Consider the following 19,897-nt stretch of genomic DNA (forward strand, 5'->3'; position numbering starts at 1 on the left):
ATTTCTACCAGACAACCTTATGGGCTTAAAAACACAGTCTTCATTTCAGAGAAGGGTGGTGTCACATGTTATATATATAATGTTTAATGTACCTATATTAAATAATAATTATCATATAATATACATACACATATTCATACAAAAATATATAAATATATACTTACTTACATACTTACATACATACATACATACATACATACATACATACATAGATACATACATACATACATACATAGATACTTACATACATACATTCAAAATGCTATATCAAATATTAAAAGTATTGTCACCATAAGACAATGCCAGGAAATGGTCTTTCACAAGCTTTTTAAAAATTGATAGATTTTTTGCTTGTTTAATACACAGAGGCAATGCATTCCATAATTGTACAGCTTTTACAGTGAAAGATTTTTTATAAAATTTTGTACAGTGAGATGGAATTCTTAGTGTTAAGTTATCTTGTGATCTTAGGAACTTACTAGAAGTCCCCAGATAATGAAATCTTTCTTGTAGGTAGGTAGGTAAATTCGGCATAAATAACACACTGTACAGAAGCGAAAGAGTATGTAAATTCCGGCGAAGGCGAATAGGTAACCACTTGAGTTGATGACGAAATTCTGATACATGGTCATATTTGCGTAAACCAAATATAAACCGTATGGCGATGTTTTGAAGTCTCTCAAGTTTATTAAGTTGGTCTTCAGTTAGGTTGAGATAACATGCATCAGCATAATCAAGAATGGGGAGAAGTAGGGATTGAGCCAACATAGTTTTGGTAGGAATGGGAAGAAAGTACCGCAGTCGTCGCAACGAGCTCATAGCTGCAAAAGTTTTTCTACTAACCTCTTGCAGTTGGCAAGACCACGATAGCGTTCTATCCAAATACACTCCCAGATTTTTAACACAATGACTGTAGGGTATTCTGACTCCGTCAAATGTAATGGCTGGTAAGTTAACCCAGTCAACTCTCGAGACCAAGATGGCGAGCCAATGACAATAGTCTGGCATTTATTTGGATTGACTTTTATACCGTAAGAATTGCTCCAGTTTAAAATACTAGATAAGTCATCATTAATACGAGCAATGGCAGACGGTAAATCTTCGAGAATTGACTGTGTATAGATTTGTACATCGTCTGCATACATGTGATAGAGAGAAGATATATTGTGAGTGATAGTATTAATGAAGATAGAAAAGAGTAATGGTGACAACACGCCTCCTTGTGGAACCCCTGCACAGACATTACGCCAAGTTGACAAGGTATCATCAACCTTAATCCGATGCCGGCGTCCATGCAGGTAATTGCGGAACCAATCAATTACTGATGGAGATATGTTAATAGAACGTAGCAGCTCCAGTAATATATCGAAGTCAACGTTATTAAAGGCGTTACTAAAATCTAGTAAGGTCAATACTGTAAGTTGCTTACTGTCCATACCCAAACGAATGTCATCGGTAATTTTTATTAGTGCAGTAGTCGTACTATGACCACTGCGAAATCCGGACTGGAAAGGATCAAGGAGATTGTTTTTATTAAGGAATGTGTTTAATTGTTGGTAAACCAATTTTTCTAAAATTTTTGATAGGAATGGAAGGATAGAAATTGGACGATAATCAGAGTATGTTGTTGGATTGGATTTTTTTGGGAGAGGAATAATTTGAGCATCTTTCCAAGATGTGGGATAGTCGCCTGAGGAAATAGAATAATTAAGGATATGGGTAATGATAGGAGTGATAATGTCAAGGATGGGTATGATCATGTTACGACTAATACAATCACTACCGACGGCATTAGAGGCAATTGACAGTATATTCTTTTTAACATCACATTCAGTGAATTGATTAAAAGTAAACGGAGGAAAATTAGAAGTTGGAAAAGATGATATGGAATTTAAAGTAGTAGCTTTTTGGACGATATCTAAAGAGTTGCCCGAAGATGAGAAATGTGCATTTAAGCTTTCTATATCAATGTTATTTAAGGATAACTTTTTCGAGGATTTTCCAACTCCTATCGTTTCAAGGAACTTCCATGTACGGGCAGTGTCGCCGTTTTCGACAGATTTATGAATGTGGCGTCGTTGTGCATCCCTACACAATGTATTGCAGCGATTTCTTATTTTCTTATACTTACGAGCATTAGTTTCGGATTTGTCAGATTTGTATAATGATTTGGCGTAGCTTTTCTTGGCAATTAACGTTTTTAAGGAATCCGTTAGCCATGGTGCAGGTAAGTGTTTTATTTTTACCTGTTTAATCGGTGCATGGATATCGTATAACTGTGTTAATAGTGCGTTAAAGATGTCAACTTTGGAATCAATATTTTCTGCAGCTGTAACAGCACTCCAGTCAATTTGACATGCATCATCACAAAGACGGGTAACATCCATTCCACCAAAATTACGTTGGAGAAGTATTCGTGGTTTGGACTTAGGAGGGCGTATTTTATACGATAGATAAATTAAATCATGGTATGAAAAAGAGTCTGCAGGCAACTGGCCATATTTACAAACAAGATCAGGTGAGGAAACTATTATAAGGTCTAAAAGGGATGGCATACAGTTCGGTAGTTTGTGAGTAGCGGAAAGAGGTAAAATGTGTAAATCGCAGGCTTCAATTATAGACACGAGTTTATTAGAGCGATTGTCATTCTTGAGTAAACAGGTGTTAAAATCACCCATTATTATAGTTTGACTATATAATGGGGTTAGAGTCTCTAATAAACTTTCAAATGCAGAGAAATAGTTGATAAGGAGAGAAGGGCTATAAAAAACACCGAGCAAGATTTTACTATGGGATAGCACGACTTCTAAAAGCAGATGTTCGGCCGCATCAGGGGGAGGGGGCTGAATCGACGAATTTAAAATTTTAAAAGGAATATATGAACGGAGATAAATCGCGACTCCACCACCTCCCCTGCCAATGCGGTCGTTGCGGATGAGATGAAACCCAGGCAAGGAGTAAGACGTGGAGGGCAGACAAGGCTTAAGCCAAGATTCTGAAATTAAAATTGCATGTATGTTTCTTGATTCAAAAGATGCAAGCATGTCTGGGTAATGAGCCGGAATACTTTGGGCGTTGATATGAAGTACATTAAAATTTTTCCCAAGAGTGGAGAAATGCGAATTAAGTGTTACATTTAATGGAACGAAACTTGTACTGTGGTAACTTGCATTGCTACTCGAGTCATCATCGGACGAAAAGGACAAAAACTGGTCACTCTGTATACTACTATTTGATATAGACATAACTGAGACAGTAATATATAAATGAATATATGATTAAATTAAATAAAAACAATATATAAGAAAATACTTATAATGTATAAATATTAATAAATAAAAATAAATAAATAAATATAATAGAAAACAGAATTAAAAAATAATAATAATAATAATAGATATGGAGTTTTCAAAAACTGTGTTTCACAACCCACCAGCTTTAAAACATAGTAATAATATTAATTTTTAACAATAATTGTTTACAAACAAAGGGGAAACCCACACACAACATCTTAAAAAAAAAAAAAAAAACATAGTATACAAAAATACAAAACAAAAACATAAAGAAAAGTTAATAATATATCTAAGAAAAATGCATAATAAAAAAAAAAAAAAAAAGTTCTTTATAAAATTCTATACTGAACGAAGATAGAAAAAATTTATATCTATCTAAAAAAAAAATAAAAATAAGCTCACTTTCTTTGTTCAGCAAAATAGACTAAAAAGCAAAAAAATAAATAAAAAATAATATCTAATTAATAAATGAATAAAGATATAAAATCCTTATAACAGACAGATACTAAATCCTTATCTAAATATCAACACTAAATGACAGTATTGTAGTAGTTAAATGATTACATAATCTATGACCATCTGTCATACCATGTCAACTGTCAACAGTTAGCGTCAAATGTCAATTAGTGTGACAGTAGGTAAACCTAACGCTAAGTGCGGTATTTTTATAAAAAATATATTTCGAAGTTTAAACATAAATACTATTATTTAACTATCTAAATGAAGAATTGAAATATTGAATTGAACTGAACTGAACTAATTAATTAACTATTGTGAAATAGTGTAAAACTAATACACTTTAAAAGCAAACAATGATGAAAGATCGATGTAATAAAACTATGTATTGTGAAGAGCCTTACTTCTTGACGACCCTTTTGGGTCTCGTAGTATACGAAGGCACCTTACTGCCTTTTGGGATAGTTGCTGAGCTCGCCGGTACCGTGGATGGTTCAGAAGTATCTTCCACTGGACGCTGTATAGCATTTACTTCCGACACCGACACCACACGATGACGGGATCCCTCGGCATCTAACACAATTATGCAGCCGTCTTTTGTCCAGCACTGCCTAATTCCAAAAAGTCTTCGTGCCAGTACAAATGCTTCATGCCGGGTCTTAGTGAGGAACTCAGATAATGTTATTCCTGTACCTTTCAAACTTGTCTTAGAAGACCAGAGCTTATCACGCAGTGACGCTTCATTAAACCTGACAAGAATTGCACGTGGTTTGTTACCAGCAGAGGATCCGAGACGATGGCAGCGGGTGTAGTCAGAAGGAGAAAACTGTGAAAATTTGAAATGCTCAGACAGTATTTTTGTAACAAGCGAAGAAGTATTTTCCTTTTTTTCTTCGGGCACACCGTGAATTAAAATTATTTTCCTCCGGGATCTCATCTCAAATTCATCTTGCTGCCTTGTAAGCAACTCAACCTGTACTTGGAGACTCTCGAGGGCAGACAAGACGAATGTTCGGAATGTCAGGAACTGTGCATTTATATTTGACGTTGGACTTGTAGCGGGTGAAACTGCTTTCAGATCTTTTTGAAATTCTGCCATGCGTGTGTTAAAAGTCTCAGTTAATTCCAGTAACGACCTTTTAAGTGAATCCATAGTGTTCTTCTATATTATTATATTTGTATTAGGTTATGTTGTGATGTGGCACTTGTGTTGTATATATTATTGTAGAATGTTTGTAAACAAATTATATGAGAGGACAGCTGGGAGGTTAGTGATTTTAAATGTACATACTATTTTACATAATAATATATATAATATTATCTTACTATTAGAAAGCTTTCTGTGAAGTAAAAGCACATGCTATCGCAACTTCGACCGCTTTCCTGGGGAACATTTTATTCCAAAACTCATTGCATTTGGTTTGAGAAAACAAATGAAATTACTTAATGGAAAATGTAAATATTTCGAAAATCGTAGCTCTATAGAAATACTAGCGACTCGACCCGGCCTCACACAGATGCAATGCTAATACTAATTATAGTAGAGAAGGCTAAATTACCCAGTGTTTCATTATACATACAAAAACCTTCCTCTGCAATCAATCTATCCATTAAAAAAAACGCATCAAAATCAGTTTCGCAATTTTAAAGATCTAAGCACACATAGTGCCAAACAGCGGTATGCGACTTTTTATACTATGTAATGATAACTTAGAATAAAAATCACATACGCCTATTTTATTATTAATGTCTACATTACGAAACGAATACTATTGTCTAAATTTTATGCCTCTAATCTCAAGCTAGCTTAGGTTGTGTGACTATCGATGTCCGATGAACCGATGCAAAAAGGAGGTTTAGGGGGGAAAGACCAAATTTTCTTACAATTATTTTGTAGTTACACTAATCCGTCACATTAAGCCGTCCGAGCATTAACGTTGACCTAATTACTTTCATCTAACACAGATATACATACTCTGTGTATATTGACAACTTTACGTAAAAATATTGTATGTTTTGATTTGTTAAGCAACTCTGAAATTTTTTCGAACGTTAATTATGACAGTGATTAGTAATTATTCAAAGGTATTAAACGAAATTTGTAAAACAGGAAATATATAAATAAAGGATTTTTAAAAGACATGTTCGCATAGAATGAAATGCTGCATTGCGCATGTATGACGTCAATTCGGTGCAAGTGCGGGCCACGTGTAGCTTTAGACTTTATTTAGTAATTACGGGGCTTAAAGCAATTGTTATATATAATGCCCCAGTTGAATTAGAATAGAGAATAATAATATAAACCCCTGACAGTTGTCAAAAACTCTAGGCCCGCTCAAACAGTGCGATAAAATTTCATTACACTATTTAAAAAATACTACACCAACAATTTACACTACGCTAACTCGAATTTTAGTAAAGATCTTTTTCTTATGCAAAGTTGCTTAAAATATGTTATTTTATATGAAATATGATAAATAAAAAAATGCAATAAATATAAATTAAAAATGAAGTCTGTAAGGGTATGAAATGTGAACAAAAATTATCAAGTAACAACAGATTATTGTACACCATAATAATTTACTAAAATCACGTGCATATTATAGTAACTCGATATATGTAACATGTGTATTTAATTCAAGCCATATGTTATAATTTCGCCAAGAATCGCAGTCACCCAGTAGAATCATGTCGGAACGGACTATATAGCCTTAAGCAGAAGGGGTCGCAATGAATGCACGTTAATATTTTATACCAATCTGAAGAACATTGTTAGAAAGTGCACAAAGACCGTGACGTAATCAGCCATTAAATTTGTATGTATCATTAAATATTATACACATAGAATATAGATAAAAAATGTTTCTGTAAAATATTATCATTGGTTTTATAAGCTAGTTGGATGGTGTTTAAGGCTTTGATCGGCAAGTGTTAGGCATAAAAATGTCTTTATTTTTGTGTTTATAATTCATCTCGTGCTCGGCGTTGAAAGAAAACATCGTGATGAAACCTGCTTGTGTCTAATTTCAGCGGAATTCTGTTACATGTGTATTCACCATTGCATTGCAGCAACGTGGTAGAATATGCTCCAAGCCTTCTCCTCAAAGGCGGACTTAGTCGAGCAGTGGGACATTTCCAACGTTGTATGATGTTATGACTTTCTCTGGAGTTCACTTGATTCTACCCAAATTTCATCAAATTCAATTTAGTAGTTTGGCCTAGAAAGATCAAAAAAAATCAGTAATAATTAAGTACAAAACTTAGGTCGATAAGAGTCCTCTAAAGAATATTTAATATAATATAATGTAAGTAGTTTATAAGCTATACGAAGCTTCACCATATTACCGCACCCAGATACGTGACTCGAGAGACTGACAATATTAAGAAATTATACATTAAATTATTAATTTTAAGGACATCATTCGAAAACAGTCATAAAATATTTTATGTTGATGCATATAATTTAAAATTACATATGAGTCACAACACGATATCATTAGTAAAAATTGTAATTAACAGTAACATTTTTACTGGCACAATAATATAGGTAAAATTTGAAATTCCCAAAAATAATTTCATAATACAGTAAATAAAACAGGTAATACAGGTCGATACTAAAAATATAATACGAATTATGATATAAGAAATGAAGATGACGATTCCAATCAATTGGTGTAGAAATGCGTCAATTAAAAAAATATATTATGCGCTGAGATGGCCCAGTGGTTAGAACGCGTGCATCTTTACCGGTGATTGCGGGTTCAAACCCAGGCAAGCACCACTAAATGTATGTGCTTAATTTGTGTTTATAACAAATCTCGTGCTCGGCGGTGAAGAAAAACATTGTGAGGAAACCTGCATGTGTCTAATTTTATCGAAATTCCGCCACTTGGACTTACCACCAACCCGCATTGGAACAGCGTGGTGGAATATGTTCCAAACCCTCTCCTTAATGGTAGAGGAGGCCTTATCTCTGCAGTTGGAAATGTACAGGCTGTTACTTTACTTACTTTATGCGCCCGGCGGTATATAAATAACCGTTTATTTAAAATATAACGACGATAAATTTAATCCGAATAATATTTAAAGAAAACGAAAGAAAAATCAGTATATTTTTGATTACATGAATTCTACAAACAAAATGAAAGAATACCCGCTGAGTTTCTTTTAGGTCTAGATATTTTCTTTTCCCAACCAGTTGGTCGTTTTTTCTCTAACTATGGTTAGATAAGATCATCTTTATAGAATAAGATATTTAATTAACTATACCACTACCTAAGAATGGAATTACGAAAATGTCTCTCGAATATGTAGGTAGTTTAAAATATATATTTTTTTATTTACACAACTTGATAAAAGCCCACTATTAATCATTAAAATGTACATTAAGTATTAAAAATATATAACGTAGATAGTTCTTAAATGTTTTACAGTAATATTTACAATTCTTGTTGAGTTTTGAATAAATAAATACGTTTAGTAGGTATATGGAGTTGAAACAGACGATTTTCTGTTATGTCATACAAATTGGTAAGAGTACTCTCATTGTCTAAACCCCTTTTTGAAGCCGAAGGGTTTATTTTTTCATCCATTCATCCCTCTTGTATATGTATATGTATAAATTTATATATGTTAACGTAACTTCTTATTGAAAATCGCAATATAACTTTTTCTACGTTAAATAATGATTAAAATATTGTTTATGGTACTTATAATATAGCAGTGTTAGCAAACTATAATACAAATACATCGAGCACTAATAAAAATTGTCAGCAGATTATGTTTGCGTAGTAGTCTCGCAATTTATAGATAGGTTTGTGTAACAACTTATAACAGAAACCAAAAAAATCTGTGTTTAGCTAGCTGCAATAAACATTTTTTTATATTTATATTTTTCGGAATAATTCTGTCACGTCCCTAAAGTTGGCAGAATGTTTTGCACCTTGCTATTGCAGAAAAACAACGCTACAACAAAAAAAAAACGTGAAATCGACTTATTTTATAACACAAACGAAAGAACAACAATTCTTCGATTTGAGAAATGATTTTATTTTTAATTGTATTCGAAATAAGAAGCTAATTTTAGTAGTAACAAATAGAAGTAAATTGGGTATAACTTAAGTTACTTGTAATATAGCGTAGTAAGAGTATCTCAGCTGACGGAGCCGGCCCGAGGCCCGACCGTAATATCGATTCCGCCGCCGCTCGCCTCGGCCCGCGAGACTACATGTACATACAGAGTACCGAAAGCAGTAGAGCAACCAGACGCGAAATTAAAAATTTAAAACGACTAAGGCATCTTAATTAAGTGTTCAGCACTTAGTTTTCGTCATAAAAATTGTCCTCCTTGAACCATTATTCGTGTGTAGCTTACTATTATATATTTCATTATAATTGGAAAAACAGTATTTTAATTTAATATGTTTTATTTCACAGTCTAAATCCAGTCTAGATTTTATCAAATAACATGTTCCGTTATAACAGCAGGCTGCCTTGAATCAATATTTACAAGAGCAATTGAATGTTACTATAAATCCACTACATTTTTTTGCTTGAAGCAAATTTAACTTGTGACGTTTGTTTTTTTGGTCCACCTCCTTTTTTTATGTGATGCCTAGATATTACGTTTAGAAGTAGTATTATTATGTAGTATAGTATTCATATACGTCAGCAAACACTACAAGCTAAAACGGTGTTATCAGGGTACTTATTGGTTTATCTAAAGAAAATATGGTAGGAATTGATTGACTTTAAAAGGACAGTGACTTATCATTAATTGCAACACATATTATAGTTTGCAATGCAATGCATCAGAAAATCATTAGTAGTATTATTTATACTTCTGAAAAAATCCATAGGAATAAAATTTTGGTCAACCTTGGTCATCATTTTATACTAATATAAAACCTGGCATGCATTGATTTATTTAAATTATCCATAAACAAACTAATGTACCATAAACAAAAAACTTTTTTTAAATATATACACAGTTTCACTCACAGTTTGTATAATTAAATAAATCATATGACAGAAATATAAGCATCATTACTTCTTATTTGCGCATCATATTTTCACTTGTACAAGAAGCTGTTTTTTATCACTCATTATAATTTTTTTATTTGTTATAGACTTTTAGATATATTTCAATTTTGATTTGTATCTGAGTCAATTTCGAACATTAGACAAATAAGTATATACTACTACTACTTAATGTTTCATATATAGTAAAGTACACTTATTAATTTCCTTCCTTATAAATCTATACAATTTATTTGTCCTATGTTAGAAGTGAATATTATGAACAAAATAAATAAATTTTAGGAAAATCACAGTTTGAAAAGTATAGTATAATTAGCAAATGATCGAACTTTCACCTTGTATGGTATTAAAAACATATATGATGATTATTATCCATATAATTTACACTACTCACTGTAAATACATACATAGAATAACCTTCTTAAAAATCTAGTTAGTTTTTATGTTATTAATTATATTTTAAGTATAAAGTTTCTTCCCCCTTGTAATAATATATACATTAAATAAATAAAATATTTAACAACAACTTTCTATTAAATATAGCAATATGATACATAAAAAATAAATACAATATATTTTCATATTATATTTTATTAATTGATTATAATAGCAAGTTATTAAATACAAATTTATATTTCTTTCTATTTTAATTGCACTTTGAATATATATATCAGTATGTTTTGTTTAAAATAATATATTGTACTTGGAGTAGAAAGTATTCTCAATTAAAAAAGCGCTATTTAAATCAATACATTATTATTTTATCTCATTTTGGGCTATATTACATTCAGCATACAGATTAACAGTTAATTAAAAAAATTAGCCATAAAATAAAAATGAAAGAATTGTGATATATTATTTGTACTTCTAAAGCTATTTTATGACAATATCGAGATCGAGCACGGGTCACCACGAAAATATAAGATAGAAATAATGCTATAAATACCGATAAGATGACTAGAGAAGAACTAAACAAAAAAGTAAAAGTATATTTATTTTAAACACGACCAACGACTAATGTAAATATTTACTTACTTGTACTTATTTTTAATCCACAAAGGCGAGTGTACCTAGTCGAGTACCAGGCACAGCAACCACTTATTCACAAAACATAATAACACTACAAATTCCTGTCATTATACACAATGTTCGTTTAACATCACACGAAAAACTCAATACAAGTACCCACTGGCATCATACATTATATCATTCGTCACACACCGCACTACAGAAGTTTACACTAAAATCTGGATATTCAACTATTAAGATCACCAGTTTACTTTGACAGATGTCGTAAATCGCGTTCCGAAGGCGTAGTCAAAACGTTCTCGGTATTGACACGCATCGAATAAACTAAGCTCAACGACGCGATAGACCGCTCCAAACGTAAAGTAAAACAGCTCTTTAACCCAACATAATATAAAAGTCAGGCATCGCTGACCAAGTTTCACTAGTAGGAAGTATTTTCGTTTTTGTACCATAGCTACAAATCTGATATCTCTCGCTGCGTTCAGTATAATTTTTATGAACATTAAAATATTTTCTTATTTGATCATCATCATCATACAATAAATTCAAAACAATTATACTAAAATATCAGGTATATTATTGATAAATATAGTGTTTAAAATTAAATATATATTAGATCTAATTATATATTTTTACAAGCTTTTATTTAACATTGCCATCTAGTGGAGAGTAGTAAAAACTAGAGCTTCTTGTTGAATATTGTTTCATAAAAGATAAATTGACTTTGCGAAGTAGTTCAATTGTTTTCAATAAGATGGCAATATTATAGAAAATATTATTTTATTACCTATGATGTGTATAAATTGATATTATCAATCAAAGTGTTGTAATTTTAATTATAACAAAGAATATAAGAACAAAAATATGTCAAAATATGTCAATGTCATTTATACCAGACGTTACTTAGTACAAATACACAAACAAATGAAGAAGAGAGAACTCTATAAAGAAAAGAGTACGCTAGTGAAAAAAGCACGCTACTTCAAGCTACATTGCATGCCGGTGACGCAGCAGGTCTATTTTTTGTACACAGTGTTGCCTACACTTGATATGTGTGTGCACCGTAAATTTGATGTTTTTAAGAAACACTCAAAGTCGAATATCTATTCTACGTTTGATCTAATTTTGACCGAAATAGAAATAAACCATTTAAAGAATAAATGTATAGTGTATAAAATGCATGTCATTTCTAAGAGTTGAAAAAATACATTACCAAAAGTCATACAATTAAATATTAAGAAATTTTGCAAAAAAATGTTTACACGATGTGTTTTCCTAAAATAGTCCCATAACAATTTTGTACCCCTAATTCAGGCGAAACTAGATATTTCACTGTACTGTGCGCTACCTAGCATACTACTTGAGGCGCGGGCTGAGGGAAGGGAGTGCTCAAGCCTCAAACGCGAGCAAGTCTGATTAGTCTGAGTGAGTGAGTGTGTGTGAGTGTTATTTTATTTGCGAGCATGCTTATTCAACGTATGTTTTGATACCACGATGGCTCGATGGGGCGATGAAAAAACTTTAAATTTTATACATAATTACCGCAATCATGAGTGCCTGTGGAATGTCCGTTCGCCATATTATAAAAATAAAATTTCAAGGGAAAAAGCGTACCAAAGTTTATTGGAATCGTTGAACGACAATAATTTAAACTTGAAAAGTGTTAAAACGAAAATTAAAAACTTAAGATCTATTTACCATACCGAACTTAAAAAAGTGAAATATTCTAAATATCTTGGCAGCGACGGTTTATTTTATAAGCCTAGCTTGTCGTGGTTTGACGAAATACATTCGTTTCTTAGAAACACCGCAGAATGTCGTGAGACTATAAACAACGAAACAGTAAGTACCTGGTTGAAATTAACTACTTATTTTATTGACTTACTTAACTAACCTTCATAGTACCTATCATCAAGCTTGCTATTTATTATAATTTGTGATAAAATTAGAAAATCGCTTTACAAGAAGCAAATACTCTTTTATTTACTATCAAATTCTACCCACAATCAAGATTTTTGTGTTGACACATTATAATTATTATACTATAAATTATAATTAAGTTTTTTTATTGAGTCCTGGCTTAATTTATTTAAAAAAAATTACCTGTTGCCTGTAAAGTCGGTATACGGGCGAAAGTTTTACGTGACAACGACTTTGAGTGGTAAAATAATTTAATGTGAATATTCATTCGTATAGTAGGAAGAAGGATGAAATAATAGTAACAATTTAAAACATTTATTTAATTAAATTCAAAAACAACGACTTTTTATGTCTGTCTCTCTCCCTCTTAGGGGGGCTAACCATGCCCGAGTGGAAGGGACGCGTGCCTCTCACTCGCTCTCATTGTGAGCGCATAACGTGAGCGGAGAGTAACGCAGTTTCTTGAAGTGTCACCCGGCAAACCAATTTATAAGACGTTGTCACGTCAAAATAATTTAAAATATTCAAGTTTAGAATTTGACTTTTCATTCATTTCATTTGTAAGAAGTAACATTGACAATACCACAAAATAAAGTAGAACCAACCAGAAAAAAAACAGTGGAAGTGCGAAGTAGGCTGTAGGCGTGGTGCGCGGGCCACAAATAAGCGTAGTTACGCATACTTGATCTCAGTCATATTCTAACATCGCACGGTGTTGCTAGTCTCGCGTAAATTTACCTTTTTGCAACTATGCCGTATTGTTCTATATTGGAGTGCAGAAATGACAGTAGGAGAAAAAATCTAAAAAATGGAGGTACTTCATACCATCGGTAAGTACGATTTTATTCGTTTTTTTATAATTTAAATAAATAAATAAAACGTCCAGTTAATATCAACCTTATCGAAGTTAATATAAAGCTTATCTTTATTTGTAAGCAATAAACTATTTCGTTCTAGATAGTCACCGATCGTAGATCGCAATGAAGTATGAAATAAAATATTGCAATAAATAAACCAGAATAGGTATTATAATCACATGCCTTTTTTTAGGTTTCCTAACGATCCTAGCATCAAAGAAATGTGGATTGTTGCAACGGGTAGGATTAACTGGATGCCATCTAAATTTAGCACTATTTGTTCTAAACATTTTTTAAAAGACGATTTTCTCATGTCTAATAAAGGACTCAGATACACAAAACCTACAGCGTTTCCATCTATAAAAACCGTTAAGTTTTATAATCAAGTAAGTATTTTATTTATTTAACCGCACTTGGTGGTAGGGCTTTGTGCAAGCCCGTCTGGGTAGCTACCACCCACTCATCAGTTATTCTACCGCTAAATAACAGTACTCAGTATTGTTGTGTTCCGGTCTGAAGGGTGAGTGAGCCAGTGTATCTACAGGCACAAGGGACATAACATCTTAGTTCCCAAGGTTGGTGGCACATTGACGATGTAAGGAATAGTTAATATTTCTTCCAGCGTCATTGTCTATGGGCGATGGTGACCACTTACCATCAGTTGGCCCATAAGCTCGTCCACCAACCTATACCATAAAAATAAATAAATAAATAAAACAAAAAAAAACTGGGCGCCATTATCATCTTTGTCTCTCAATATAGGATTTGTATCACGTGGCGTGGGAATGTTGTTATTGATTCCAGAAATAAAAGTTGCTATCGTTAGATTACCATGTTGTAATGCCTTACATGCGTTCGTACAATTATTTTGAATATTTAAATCAAATAATGAACTGGGATTACAATAATTATAGACGTCGACAATCCGTTTGCGTGACCTACACTGCTTTTACCGGTCGTTATTCGTTGCCTTAGCAACATTAGCCATCTAGCGGCGCTGCACGTCAAATGTTTCACCAGAGGAAGCTTAACTCAACCTCGTCCAATAAACAAAACTTTATAATTTAATTCAACATTAATCAAATAGATAGCGCCGCATTTGGCGGGCGCCGTCATATTAATTAAAATTGGGATTTAAAATACGTAATGTTATACGTATTAATAATTTAATAATTATTGATAAGTTTGATGTATTTACCATTTTATAAATTAAGCCAGGATAACGTGTCTTTATTTTAAAACACAATTTATCCACTAATGCACATTTAATTTTTAACACTGGTGATTTTTATTTGGAACTAGCTTTGCCGCGCGAACCTAAAAATAAAAGGATTTGTATATTGCATTTCCACTGTTTTTTCTGTAGAGAGATAAGCCGTTGTCATTTCAGCGTCTACATATCTTTTAATTTTCAATTCAAAATTATTAATTCTGCTTTAAACAATGATTTTTTCACATCCTCGCGATTACCACGTTCGAAATACCCTTTCAATATATTTCTACTTTATCTTAAGAGGGCAGTCCCTGCGAAACGCAAATAGCGCTTTCTGTTTTCAAAATATCTGAACACTAGAAGATTGAATATTGATAAAAAAATACATTCAGTATCTAAAAAGATATGCCTCAGGTTTTTACCGCACGATATTTCTAAATTAAATCAATATAGGTTATCGATTTATTCAGTCGTCAACAGTAGTCCAAACACTGAAATCGATATTTTCTGTTCGCATTTTCTAAGCTATTTAAGTAGCTATTAGTTTATGTATGTATTTTTGGTTAAATGGAGACACAAAAGTGACAGTAATAAGTTTATCGTGTTAAATTTTTATTATATAACACAATATTATAGTAATTTTTACTTTTATGCATTTGTGGTCTATACTTTTTACTATGGAGAAAATAATTTGACGGCTTGACTTTTTATTCGACATCGCCGGTCGCTCTCGCTGTCAATAAATCTTCAGTACCTCCCCGGATCCCAAGGTGTGAGCATGTCAGTTGTTATTTCGAGCCGAGTCCTATAATTTCGCGAAACGTCTACGCTCACATAGACGAGTTAGAATAAGGGTGGGTCGCCTGTGTCGTGAACGTAATTATTATCAAGGAACCAGATGAACTAAGTAAGTATGATCACTAACCTGTTATTGTTTTATCCATCGTCGCTTCTATCTATTTAATTTCTACCTATTTCAGAGTGAAATGGGAAAACGTAAAGAAAGGTATGGGACACGTAAAAAAAATAAAGGAAGATTTAAAAAAAAACAACGAGTGCCGTCGGGGTTAAAAAAGGTTCGTCACCTTAGGATCTATTTTCGTGTGCTCAGAAGAGCGATAATCTGCTTTACCGATTGAGTATGACGTATTGCGTTGCAATGTCATTATAAGTCTCATCTAGCAAAGAGTAAAATAGCGTTTAAAAGCGTAATAAGCAGAAGAAGAAGATAGAATAAAATAGGCACTGTGCGTAGCGATGACTCTGCCATCTCGTGACTCATATTCAAAACTTTTATCCTCAATGTCAGAAATTCTACTGTCAAACCACGAAAAAAATTTCTGAATTTTCGTGTTAATTTTTGTTAATTTGAGCTATCGAAATGTATTGTTGTAGTTCTGGATGCTGTAAAACATCGAAAAACAACTTTAAGGGTGTAAAATTTTACTGTCACTCCTTTATCATAACCCAGTAATTGTCGTACGGTTTGCCCCATTCTTGTGCGTAATTAGTTTTCGATTCTGCACCTTCTGCAGAATTTACGTAATAGACTAAGGCACAGACGTGCTTACATTGTCCTGATAGACCTTCCTTGCATTGACAAATTGCAACTTTGATGTTCCAATTATTTGTTATAATCTAATTATTAGTTATTGCTATATGTATTGCAATTAAGCTGAAAAAAGAGGGATAAAATAAAAATAATGGTTTTCAAAAGATATTGTATTAACAATTAATTTTAAAAAGTACTTACTGTTATCTTAACATCATATACATTTGAAATTTTTGTGTGAGCAACAATTTTTCCAGTTAATATTGTTTCTTGTTCTTGGCCAACTGTTTCTGTGACATCGAAAACATGTGCTGACTCGAATAGCTTTTTGCTTTTGATACATTTTGACCCTGCTGCCGATTGTTGTTTATTGGTAAAAAACCATATTTTATAATTTTAATTATAAAATATCATATAATATAATCATTGTAAAATCATATTTACAGACTTGACAGCTGCCAGTCTGCACTAATGTGCCTGGGAAGTTTCTGTTTTTACTCGCACGGTGTCTCTAGTGTTGGGATTATAACGCCCTCTATTGTTTCTGCACGGTGCCTATAGTATATACTCTCATCTATCCATCCATTGTTTTTTTTTCTTATAAAAGTGAGTACATCGTAGTAATCCTATGTCCTATTAATATTATAATCGCGAAATTTTGTGTATGTGAATTTGTCTTTTCACGTAAAAACTACTACTACTACTATTACTACTGCACGGATTTGGGGAAAATTTGGCACACGCATATACTACTGGAATAACATATAGGATTAATTTTTATCCCGGGAAACATAAAATCTCTCGGGAACGCGGATGAAATCGCAGGTCGGAGGCTAAAGAAATAGAAAAGTAAATAGTAATTATTGTAAAATTTATTAATTTAAACAAATCTTCAGATATGGCTTATATCAGTCACAAGCAGCACAAGCAAGAGAAAAAGAAGATAGAAGAAAAAGAAGATTTTACAGTAGACGGACGTTGACTATAAGTAGTTTTACGAACAATTGCAGAGAATTGCAAATTACAATTGGGCATTTGGAAGTGACTTCAAGCATTCTGAATTTACTTTCCTATGCAAAATGTGTAATGTCGAATTAAAAGTACAAAATTGTAAACATGAAATAATGAAGACCAGAATATAAATGATACTGCTGTGTCTGGTTATGCTGGATTAGAACAGGTTTCAGCTTCTCTTGTACTACCTTGTATGTGTAAACACCTGTACGCTAAATGTCATACAAAGGTTTGTGAATTGTGGAAACTAGCTTAACAGAAATACATACATACATACACAAGAAGTTGCAAAGGAAGAATTTGATTTGGCCATACGAGACGGCGAAGTAGACATTAATGAAATACCTATGATCACAGTAGTAACTGATGCACGCTGGTCTAACACATAACATTCTAACAAACTACACTGCTCTATCAGTCTATCAATGTCAATCTAACTTAATATACTTTTTAAATTGTATGTATTATAATATCGCTGAAATCTACTGAAGAGTTTTGCTGAGTTGGAGCTTATGTGTTGTAGAGGAATTGCTGCCTGCCCAACGGTGCCGCCACTGCTTCTGCTACTGTTGCTGCGTTTATTACCATTGCACTGTTTTTGATCTTGCATTGAAACAACAGTTTCATTTTATTTCTGGACGCTGCGTACAGGGTTTGCACTGTCCTGCTTATTTTTTTTTTTAAATAAAGACTGATTTAACCACGAAAACGTTTTTTTTTTTGACGCAGCGACACCAAAAAATCCTTTTTCAAACAATTCTTGATTGTTATTAATTTGTTTTCTCGTTTCTGTTTTGGTAATTTTATTTATGAAATTAATAAGTAAGTGGTTTTTCAATGTGTTTTTACGCTCTAATTCCTAAATCTACCAGAAAATAATTGTTATATATTTAGACGAAGGCAATGGAAACAATAAAAATCATAAGGGATATTAGGCATTTTAACGCATTCCGAACGCACCCGTAGCGTTTCGCTAATACATTACTCATATATAAATGTTTGTTTTATGAATCCTATGTTATGAACACGTATTATTATTGGAAAGTGTCTATGTGTGTTCTTAAATAAATTCCCACGTTCTTAAAGTAATCTAAATCAAAATCAAAATATACTTTATTCAAGTCGTCAAATGTACTTTATTCAAGGCTTTTACGAGTACTTTAGAATCGTCATTTAACAAATATTTTGAGTGAAGCTACCACCGGTTCGGAAAGTAGGTTTTACCGGCAAAAACTCAGTAGTTACTCTTTTTCACCATTTGACAGTTTATTTTAACACAACAATAATTTATTTACAGGTACCACAAGTATCATCAGATGATAATAAATGTGAACAGTCAATCGGCGAAGCGAATGAAAAATTGACGGAACCGTTAGATCCACAATCAAGACTTAACGATCCAAAATCAACAATTAATGACTTAGACGTGTCAACACAAAGCACAAGCAAAGAAACATTACCAAGGAAAGTATTACCCTTACGATCAACACGAAAAAGTTCCAAACACAGTCCCATTTCTACAAAAGAAAGTCTTTGTCAGAAAACAGAAAGAGAGAACGATTATATTTCAACAACTCTACAGCGTTTAGAAAATATATCTAAAGGGTTAAATACAACACAACAACAACTGGCGCAACATACGCAAGACGAATTTTATTTCTTTGCTCTAAGCGTTGCAGCACAATTAAGGATTCTCCCGCTACCGATAGCGTTAGAGACACAGAGTAAAATACAGAATACTTTATCTGCAGCTAGACTATTTTTAAAGCCATCGCCATCGTCATCAAACTGCAACTCTCCGATTTATGACCAATCAGCAAATTCCTTAAAGACTCAAGATACAGGGGAACTTGTTTCTTTTATAAAAATAGAAGAAAATGCTCTGCCACTAGAACAGTTTGAAGAATTAATGTAAGTGTTGTTTTACTTCGGATAATCTCAATTTATTTGAATATGTTAAGGATGAAAATCGATCTGTTAAATAAACGAATGCAGCTAATTAGTATAAACGATATTTAATTTCAACTTTCCTTTTCAAATATAAATATGACGATGGTGATGTTCTGCTTATCGATTGACAGGTAGGACAGCCTTTCTGTTTTGAGACAAGCCAAGTTCGTAAAACACATAAGTGAAGTTTCTTTTCCCTCGATCTCCTAATCTGATGGTACGATAAATCCGTGATGACTCGAAAGAGTTCAGGCGCAGATCTAATGGCTTTTACGGTCCTTCCATTGTATTTAGTAAGTCTCAACTATCAAATTCTTACTTACTACTGAAAATTGGCTACTTTTGGTAGTGAAAATATTTATATCTTAAATTTGAATAAGTGCAGACCGTTGTTTTTACCAATATGATGTCACCAAAATGAATGTTCAATTTTATGGCATGTTATTATAATTTTTTGGGGTTTTCATCCAATAACTTTTCTTCGAGTCTACCCGGTTTGAAGGTCAGATACAAACCTGCTCTTAAACTACTTACTAAATCAAAGTTCTACATAAATAATAATTTTTTTTTTTTA

At 32.6% G+C, this 19,897-nt stretch overlaps 3 protein-coding genes across 5 annotated transcripts in view; 1 reads left to right on the forward strand and 2 right to left on the reverse strand.

The window, feature by feature from the left end:
* Positions 1-11,178, reverse strand: part of LOC124532723 (unconventional myosin-XVIIIa) — a 254,815-nt gene extending 243,637 nt beyond the window's left edge. The window contains exon 1 of one of the 2 annotated variants that reach the window (XM_047107761.1): positions 10,824-11,178. The gene's annotated coding sequence lies outside the window, so the exon portion shown is untranslated. The remainder of the gene's footprint in view (positions 1-10,823) is intronic. The other variant, XM_047107762.1, reaches the window with a different exon arrangement.
* Positions 4,150-4,902, reverse strand: LOC124533133. The gene has a single exon (XM_047108296.1). It carries the CDS (start codon positions 4,900-4,902, stop codon positions 4,150-4,152), a length of 753 nt encoding a protein of 250 aa, XP_046964252.1.
* Positions 11,179-12,248: 1,070 nt separating the features above from the next.
* On the forward strand, positions 12,249-19,346 carry LOC124532964 (THAP domain-containing protein 1-like). Of its 2 annotated transcripts, XM_047108102.1 has the most exons (3): positions 13,229-13,567; positions 13,788-13,980; positions 18,671-19,346. In XM_047108102.1, the coding sequence occupies exons 1-3, from the start codon at positions 13,488-13,490 to the stop codon at positions 19,286-19,288; spliced, it is 891 nt and encodes a 296-aa protein (XP_046964058.1). In that variant the 5' UTR covers positions 13,229-13,487; the 3' UTR covers positions 19,289-19,346. The 2 variants fall into 2 exon arrangements, with proteins under 2 accessions (XP_046964057.1, XP_046964058.1); XM_047108101.1 differs by lacking the exons at positions 13,229-13,567; positions 13,788-13,980 and adding an exon at positions 12,249-12,659.
* The last annotated feature ends 551 nt before the right edge of the window (positions 19,347-19,897 follow it).

Source organism: Vanessa cardui, chromosome 10 (assembly GCF_905220365.1).
Source record: "Vanessa cardui chromosome 10, ilVanCard2.1, whole genome shotgun sequence".
In the NCBI taxonomy this organism is placed as follows: domain Eukaryota; kingdom Metazoa; phylum Arthropoda; class Insecta; order Lepidoptera; family Nymphalidae; genus Vanessa; species Vanessa cardui.

What these genes read in the sequence shown, in the direction of transcription:
- LOC124532964 (XM_047108101.1), top strand. Translation starts at nt 12,312, where the DNA reads ATGGCTCGATGGGGCGATGAAAAAACTTTAAATTTTATACATAATTAC. An exon ending in AGACTATAAACAACGAAACA is followed by an intron (nt 12,660 to 18,670) that starts GTAAGTACCTGG and finishes ATTTATTTACAG; the next exon opens with GTACCACAAGTATCATCAGA.
- LOC124533133 (XM_047108296.1), bottom strand. Translation starts at nt 4,902, where the DNA reads ATGGATTCACTTAAAAGGTCGTTACTGGAATTAACTGAGACTTTTAAC.